We start from the raw sequence: 9,140 nt of genomic DNA, 5'->3' as shown, positions 1-9,140 counted from the left end.
ACCTCTCAGGCATTATGTGGGGTCATCCAAAGCAAATTTTTGGTAGGACAACCCAAAGCCTACTTTCTCCTAAATGTTAGTTAATACCTCAACAAACAATGGGCTCAGTGAAGCTAGGCTTTAGGATTATTTGAAGCACCCTGATAGAATTTTGCAATCTTCCCTGTAATTTGAGTGTGTTGCAAATTGGAAAATATCTGAATTCTCTATTCCAAAGGGTATTATCAACTAAAAATAGAAGTTCAGCTGTCTCTTCTGTTTCTTAAATTAACAATTTGTGTGTATAATTTTCATCTGTCAATTCCAGACAACAGGGAGAGCTCACACCTTCATAGAGCCATAATTCCTATTTCTTTGAAAGTTGTTTAACTGCGATGCTGCAGAAGCAATTAAGTTACTATATTAGGTTTCAATGCAAAATAAACTAATATGTTTAAAATTAGAGGTATTCTGAGCTGGGTGTCCCAAACATTCCTAAACTGTTCTGAGATTGGAATTCGAATGACTCAGATGTTCAGAACTGAAGTTTCTTTTCTCTCAGTCTGGCACATCATTTACTTCTGTTTCAAGGATTTCATTACTAAAATGTGTTAAATGCATAGAGATTTGCAGATGCAGAATTTTTTTGATAAAAATTCTTGATGACAAAACAAACTAGATGCATATTTGTGTAATTTGTATATTATAATTACATAAATTCCATATTTGTATAATCCTGTCCAAGTTGCTGGATACATTTTTAGTACATTGGGGAAATATGTGGTTTCTTAGCATCTGATCTGATGGACTTTCCTTTCCAGCTGTACTGGAATCTCTTGAGTATGGCTATAAAGAGCTTGGAAAAAGGATATTCATTCCTTTTGAATATATTCAGAGACAATAAAAAATTTTGTTCAAGTTTAGCAGCAAGAATTTTTACCACCCTTCAAAATTGCAGAAAGTCATGAATTATCTTTAAAATTAATAATTCAGATGATTTTTTTTCTATCTGAAAATGTGGGTTCCAAAGAAATATTTGTATATTCTATACAATGAATACTGTATTAATTAGTAGCATACTTCTGGAGAGATGTCTTATCAAAAACATTCTGCTAATTTGCCACCGAGAAAATGTATGTATATTCATGATAAAAGGGAATCCAATCTATGGAAAGAGAAAAATTATAGGAAACAGCTACCCAAAAGCGAAACATTGACAGAAAAGCATATGCCAGCAGACTGTCTCTTATTTTGGTGGAAAAGATATATTAAGTCTCATGGTTTTGACACACTTATTTTTTCATCCATGAAGTTTTGTTGAGCACTGTCCTGCTCAACTCTGCTAAGCACCATAGATATAATGCAAAGTCTTGGTACTTGAGATGCTCGCAGTCAAGTAAGAAAGAAAAACATATTATGACACAGTATCATAATATGAATAGGATAGTAATGCTTTCGGAGCATAATTAATTCTGGTTAGTCATTGTTTTAAGGTTATGGGATGAGTGCAACAAAGGTGAGTTTTTAGGCTAGGTCAAAAAGTACATCAAACCATGTGATCACCTCAACAGATGCAGAAACAAAACAAAACAAAACCAATTGACAAGATCCAACATTTTTTTTTTATGGCAAGACATTTGATCAATTTAGAAGGGAACTCCCTCCACATAAGAAGTCCATTTATAAGAAACTCACAACTAATATCATACTCAATGGTAAAAGACTGAAAGCTCTTGCTCTAAGACCTGGGACAAGACAAGCATGCCTGCTTTCTCCACTTCTATTCATTATAGTACTGGAAATTAGAGCCAGGAGAATTAGACAAGGGAAAAAGAAAGGTACCCAATTCAGAAAGAAGAAGTAAAATTTTCTCTGTTCATAGGAGACATAATCTTATAGCTAGGAAGCCTTAAAGAATCAATTAAAACATGTTAAAACAGATAAGTGAATTCAAGCAAACTTTCAGGATACAAATTCAACATGCAAAAGTCAGTTGTACTTTTATGCACTAGTAGTGGACATCCAAAGTGAAACTGGATTGGAAAAAAATTCATTTACAATAGCAAATAAGGGAGTAAAATGCAGTACTTAGGAATAAATTAAATAATGGAATCACATAACTTACACAATGAAAACTATAAAACACTTCTTAAGAGAAATTAAAGAACTAAATTAATGGAAAGACATCTTGTTTATGGACTGGAAGATTTAACAGAGTTAAGATGACAATACTATCAAAGCAGTTTACAGATACAATGTAATCCCTCTCAAAATTCTAATAACGCTTATGACAGAAATGGAAAAACCCCATCCTAAAATTTATATGGAATCTTCGAGACACTGAATAGCCAAAACAGTCTTCTTTTTTTTTTAAGGTTTTATTTATTTATTTGTTGGGGGTGGGGAGGCGGGGGGAGCACAAGAGAGGGGTACAAGCTCCACAAACAGGAGAAGCAGCAGGCAGAGGGAGAGGCAGGCTCCCCACTGAGCAAGGACCCAGATGGATGCGGGACTTGATCCCAGGACCCTGGGATCATGACCTGAGCCAAAGGTAGACGCTTAACCAACTGAACCACCCAGGCATCCTGCCAAAACAGTCCTGAAAAAGAATAACAGAGCTGAAGATTTCACACTCATCAATACTAACCACAAAGCAAAATGATGAAACATTGTGGCACAATCATAAGGGTAGACATATAGATCAATGGGATAGAACTTAGTGTCTAGAAAGAAAATCTCACATTTATGGTGAGCTGATTTTTGACAAGGGTGCCAAGACTATTTAATGGGGAAGACCAGTCTCTTTAGTAATTGTGCTGGAAAACTCGATACCCACAAGCAAAAGAATGAATCCTTATTTCACACCATAAATTTAAAAACTCAAAATGGATTAAAAACCAAAACCTAAGACCTAAGATCATAGAAAACTTAAAACATAAGGACAGATCTACATGACCTTAGACTTGGCAATGGTTTCTTAAATATGACCCCAAAAGCATAGACAACAAAAGAAAAAAATAGACAAATCTGACTTCATTAAAATTAAAAACTTTTATGCACCAAAGAACACTACCAAGAGACTGAAAAGGCAGCCCACAGAAAGGGAGAAAATATTTGCAACTCATATATCAGGCAAGGGTTTCATATTCAGAATATATAAATGACTCTTGCAAGTCAACAAAAGTCAAAACAACCCAACTTATAAAATAGGCAAAGGTCTTTGAATACTCATTGCTCCAAAGATGACACCCATATGGCCAAGAGGCACATGACAAGATGCTCAATCTCAGTAGCCAAATGCCAATCCAAAGCAAAGTAAGATGCCGGACACAGAGGAACAAACATTATGATTCCACTTACATGAATTATCTAGATAAGCAAATTCATAGACACAGAAAGTACATAGAGGTTACCAGAGACTGGGAAGAGGAGAAAAAGGGTGGAGGGTGGTTATTGTTTAACAGATCTGGAGTTTGTGTTTGGGGTAATGAGAAATTATTGCACGACATTATTAATGTAAATAATGCCACTGAATGGTACAATTAGCCATGGCTAAAATGGCAAATTTTATATACACATACATATTCTCACAGTGAAAAAAAGGTACAGAAGAGAGTACATCATAAATTATCTTTGGTGTTTCTATTTGCATAAATACTGGAAAGATAACAAACTAGTATAAGTGGCTACTTAAGAGTTAATATGAATAGTCAGCTCATACACACTAATTTGGTTGTACTGGCTAAAACATAGGAATACTCTGTCCTGATTGATAAGTAGCCACTCCCCAGTTCCCTGACTTTCTTCTACCTCTGCCCTCATCCTGGGATACCTGATTATCCCATGATCCAGAAAGTAAAGAGTTAATCTGGCAGACAGGGCTCTTTCAGGCCCACATAGAAGAAGTGAGAGGATAACAGGGTAACCGGGAAACTGCACACTCAGACTTTTGACATCCTTCTGACAGTTTGAATCATGCAACTGTACTACCTACTTACTATAATGAAATATAATAAGGAGTAGACCAACTATAAAAGACAAGAGAATCTGAGCAATACAAATGCATACTTGTAAAATATTGGCAGGAAGAACAGGAGAGCTCAGGAAAGTGCAAGTTTTATGGAGGGGCTTAAACATGGGGGGATCGGGATAGGCATGGAGGATGAGATTAGACAGGTAAACGTGGGCCAAATATGAAGGAACATCTACGTGGCATTAATTAATTCAAGCTATTTTTTTAAAGATTTTGTTTATTTATTTGACAGACAGAGATCACAAGTAGAGAGGCAGGCAGAGAGAGAGGGGGAAGCAGGGTCCCCACCGAGCAGAGAGCCCGACATGGGGCTCGATCCCAGGACCCTGAGACCATGACCTGAGCTGAAGGCAGAGGCTTAACCCACTGAGCCACCCAGGTGCCCCAATTCAAGCTATTTCTATTGCACTGATGAATCATTCTTTTTTTTAATCAAGGGAGTAACTTGAACACGTCTGTGTGTTAGAAATATAGTTATGACAACTGTGTAGGTAATGGAGTGAAGAGGAGAGAAGCCAGGAGTGAGAGTGCTGAGATGATGAGGAAAGTGGTAACAAGATGGAAATAAGTCATGGTCAGAAGAATGATCCAGTGGTCTTGCTGAAAAAGTTAGCTTGGGGGTTGTTAATAAAAAAGAGCAGGAACAAGTAATGACTCTTAGATTTCTAGCTTAGTTTACAGAGGGGGTGGATTATGACCTTTAATGGGAAATTCTAAATGGGAAGTTATTCAGAATTTTGATTACGTGAAATGGGAATATATTGAGATGGCAAAGATAAAGCATGACATAATGTGGATTTCAAATAAAAAGTTATTATGAAAATGGTAATGTTTTCCATTTTATTTAGGAATGACTAAGAGGAAATATGCTAAGTTCTACAGGACAAAACAGTATCTTTGTACATAAATGAAAGTCTAAACCCAAAGAGTATTATTGGAATATGATACAATAACTATTTTGTGCTGTTTTTTACAAATTTATTTTTGACTGTGATAGCTTAGGTGTTAGACATGCAGAAAAATGACCTCCAGGTACTGTCACTAATTCTAGGATTTATATTTTTTTTAAGATTTTATTTATTTATTTGACAGAGAGAGATCACAAGTAGACAGAGAGGCAGGCAGAGAGAGAGGGAGGGAAGCAGGCTCCCTGCTGAGCAGAGAGCCCGATGCGGGACTCGATCCCAGGACCCTGAGATCATGACCTGAGCCGAAGGCAGCAGATTAACCCACTGAGCCACCCAGGCGCCCCTAGGATTTATATTTTTATAGAAAAATAACAAATATGACTTCTCAAAATGGTATCTCAAAATGCCATCTAACACTTTTTCCCAATAAATGTATTTTCAAAATACCATGGTGTTCTCGAGGGGGTAATATTATTTCATCAGATGAACAAGAAGAGTTCCATAAAATCTTTATGAAGAAAATGACTTTTTAGAGCACTCGCAGCAAGCATTCTTCCCTCACTTCTGTATCTACCTCCAGCTACCCCCTTTCTCCCCACACAGCTGAACTTCTAGGATTAGTGCGCATTCATAGGCCTCATCTCCTTACCTTACATTTATTCCTCGATCCACTTTGCCTGATTTCCATAAGTGAAGTGTCTGTTGCTAAGGTCAACAGAGCCCAACAGGTAAGGCTAAGGAAATTGTCCCACAGGAACTCTCTGCTGCATTAGCATTCTTAGCCCGTCCTTTCTGGAATGTTCTTTCTTTGATCTCTGTTAACACTATGGCTTCCTTTATCCTTCTGTGGTCATTTTTCTCAACCTCCTTTGTTGGCTTATTCTCTTCCATCCGGCCATTAGCTGCTGGATTTCTCAGGAGCTGCTCATAACCTCCCCTCTTTCACTCTACTCCTTCTAGAAAAGTTTACCGTATCTTTGATTTCAATTTCCAACTATAGGTCAGTGATTCCACCCCACGCTTTATTTCAAATCTCTAGGCGTGACCTTTTCTCTCAACTGCAAGCACAAATAACCAGCCATTTCCCAACCTGTCAATGTAAATGTCTTAAATATACCTTAAACTAACCATGCTCAGATAATCACACTCTTAATCACTACCATCAAACAAGATCCTTTTCCAATGTTCCTTTAATGATATTTTTCATCCAAGTGCACAAGTCAGAAATTTAGTAACATTCTTAACATTTACCTTTTATTAAATCCCATATCCATTTCTTCACCAAAGATTGTTAATTATTACCTCCTAAGTATCTCTTACATCTCTGTACCTCTATCTGTATTGTCAAACCCTAGTCTAAGCCACCAACATCTCTCTCCTGGACTGTTTCAAACATTTTGTAGTATACCAACTACAGTGTTGCCATCTATAACAATAACAATAACAATAATAATAATAAACATACTAGATGGAGAGTTTTTAGCCCACATAGCTGTGAAGGAAGCATAGTCAAGTCTTAAATTAGTTTCCCAAGTACATGTAAAAATGATGATTATTCAAATACACAACAGAAACATTTATCCACATTACACATTATCATTGGTAAACACCATCTCCTGTTTGGATAGAGTAGGTGGCTTGGTCAAGCAGCAGAGAAAGGGTGAGTGACAAGCGCTTTTTTCATTCTGCCGCATCTGCTCTCTATCTGACCTTTCAAAACTATAGTATCTGATCTGACTTTTCTCATTCAGTCTTTTCCAGATTATTCTGGGGTCATCTGAAAGCCTAGGAAAACCCTCCTGATGTGCATCTCCAATATGGGTAAGAAAGTCTTTGGTATAAAGATGTTTGTCTATCTTCTCTTGGAGTAGAAGGGACTCTAGCAAAGTCTTCTTCTGTCGCAGAAAGGCAGATTGGGCCAGTTCTGCTCTTTTTCTGTTGCAGTGGGGACACCAAGAAGAAATGTGTTGCTTAGCTGTCGCCACCTGTTTTGGTGTTATCCTCATGTTTTTTAGGTAGATTCTGTTCAAAACTTCATCAGGAACGGCACAGTTTAAGGCATCTTTCTCTGAAACCTCTGCATCCAATCTAAGCTGTAGCCTTTTACGTCTGCTGCCCTTTTTCTCCTTGGAGTTTGCTCTGTGACGGATCAGGTTGATTTTAATGTCACAAAAAGACTGTAGGGCATTCAGTTCTTCATCAGATACCCGAGTGGTTTCTGCTTGAAGTTTAGTGTCTGACTGGTGCTGTCCACAGTTCCTTTCTTTGCCCTTGAGATGGTTGATCCATTTTCTACTGAATTTCTTTTCATTATTTTGGCAGTCTGAAAGCTCAGATTGTCTGTCTCGATTCTCCAAGCGTGTAGTGGTCTTTCCACTCCCAGATGTGCTCCCAGAGGTATGGGACCAGGGCTGCAGTCCTCCGGAAGAGCTGAAAGAACTGGAACTCTGGACCTCATCAGTAAAGGTCCCATCAGAAAGGTCTCCCATAGCCCTGATGTCCGTTTGCGCCAGTTCCCCTTGCTCTCCTCAATTCCCAGGCTTCTAGGCGAATGGCTATCACTTTGCATCATTCTGGGCTCCTCATCTGCTCTGCCCTGATTAAGACGGGCTCAGGAACTGGTCACAGGGGAGTCCACAGAGGTCGGTCTCACAGCAGGCAGCTCTGCAAGGATCCGCTTCCGGGCTACGGCTTCCCGGCTGCCTTGGCAACGAGGCTGGGCATGCGCAGTGGGTGCCAGCGCTGAGCTCCTCCTCTTTCCCCTCCCTTTCCAGTGTAGACTGCCTGATCCCAGACAGCTCGCTGGGTTTGCAAAGCGCAGGCTCCGTAGTCTCTGTGGCGGCTCCTCCTTAGTGCTATTTTAAGTACAAAATCTAACAATTCATGAGAGAAGCTAGCAAACTGCATTTCTTCAGGGGTCTCACGAGCGTAGGTGTGTTAGGCCTCTGAGCACAGGCGACCTCTAATTCGAGAATGTATGTCCCGCCCCGCCACGCCCCCCAAATAAAGCTGGTCAAAAAGCGCAGCAAAAATCCATCTGCGGATCGTATAACCAGTTCACCTATTCGTAGACCATGTCTTAGAGTAAATACTGAACGACTGAAACCATCCCACAAGACTCCTGCCCGCACATCTTGCACAACTTTCTGTGCTCCCAGATTGGGATGACCTTCTGTGCTCGGATTTTCCCAAACAACAGGTTTTCAGGTCTTTGGTTCAGGCAGTTACCCTCACACTAGCACGTCAACACACCTTCTCTTTGTATGATTTATTACTGTTCCTCCTTCAAGTCCCATTTTCTCAGGGATGATTTCATACCCATCCTGCCCCAAACTCTTTACAGCCTTTCTTTCATGGTTTGCTGCTATATTATGGTAACCCGTCCCCCCCCCCCCCCATTACCCCACTAGATTAAAAATTCCATGATGGCAGAAACTAAGCCTGTGTTGCCCAGCACTCACCAGGTACCTGACGCATTAGAAGACATTGGGTAAATCTATTAAGTAAATGCACTGAATGACTGTGAAAACAAATGAATATAACCTCACACAGACCCAGTGTACTACCAGCCTAAGGAACTCTAATCTTAATCTTTCTGATCCACAACCCACCCCCTGGGTGGGAAATTACTCTTTTACCCGTGACTTATCCCTTTAAAAGAGCCTTTTAAAAAACATGGTAGAATTTTATTAATAACTGTTCTCGTGAATTATAATATGTTGTCTCTGAAAATGGACTTTTTCTAGGTCTTAGTAAGTATCTGAGATTATTTTAAGAGAATGAATGGGCTCCTTGGTCAGCTCCCCTGACCCATGTTGTTCAAGACTAGCCGGATATATTTAATGTTATTCTAAAAAATGTTCATCTTTTCATGAACAAAGGGTCAAAAGGCTGAAATGTTCAAAAAGTATCTCTCAAATATGAACCAGCTTCACATGGATGATAAAGAGATTGCAACTTTATGTATTCAACCCAGATAATATTTTATCATATAATATTAGTCTTTCAAAGGAGGTAGCAGATAATTTGTGGGTAGCTCCAAGTGATTTCCCCATCTCAAGGGCTCAAGATTTTCATTTTAAAGACTTTCCTTATTATCTGAATATTTATATGTAATTCATTATAACCCATATTTTTCCTAAAAATATTGATCAAAGGAGCTATACTTTGTAATATAGTATATTCATATCTTCCAATAAGCTATTTTTAATACTGTATCC

The 9,140-nt window shown here is 38.8% G+C and overlaps 1 protein-coding gene across 1 annotated transcript; it reads right to left on the bottom strand.

The window, feature by feature from the left end:
* Nucleotides 1-5,316: 5,316 nt before the first annotated feature.
* On the bottom strand, nucleotides 5,317-8,407 carry C2H8orf48 (chromosome 2 C8orf48 homolog). The gene is made up of 3 exons (XM_047719794.1): nucleotides 8,382-8,407; nucleotides 7,540-7,775; nucleotides 5,317-7,447 (listed from the first exon to the last, which is right to left on the bottom strand). The coding sequence occupies exons 1-3, from the start codon at nucleotides 8,405-8,407 to the stop codon at nucleotides 6,507-6,509; spliced, it is 1,203 nt and encodes a 400-aa protein (XP_047575750.1). The 3' UTR covers nucleotides 5,317-6,506.
* Nucleotides 8,408-9,140: the final 733 nt, after the last annotated feature.

Source organism: Lutra lutra, chromosome 2 (assembly GCF_902655055.1).
Source record: "Lutra lutra chromosome 2, mLutLut1.2, whole genome shotgun sequence".
Taxonomy (NCBI): domain Eukaryota; kingdom Metazoa; phylum Chordata; class Mammalia; order Carnivora; family Mustelidae; genus Lutra; species Lutra lutra.
This window is presented reverse-complemented; position numbering and strand designations above follow the sequence as displayed.

What these genes read in the sequence shown, in the direction of transcription:
- C2H8orf48 (XM_047719794.1), bottom strand. Translation starts at nt 8,407, where the DNA reads ATGTCTTCTAATGCGTCAGGTACCTG. An exon ending in TCTAATGCGTCAGGTACCTG is followed by an intron (nt 7,776 to 8,381) that starts GTGAGTGCTGGG and finishes TACTTAAAATAG; the next exon opens with CACTAAGGAGGAGCCGCCAC. An exon ending in TGTGGACTCCCCTGTGACCA is followed by an intron (nt 7,448 to 7,539) that starts GTTCCTGAGCCC and finishes CTGGGAATTGAG; the next exon opens with GAGAGCAAGGGGAACTGGCG.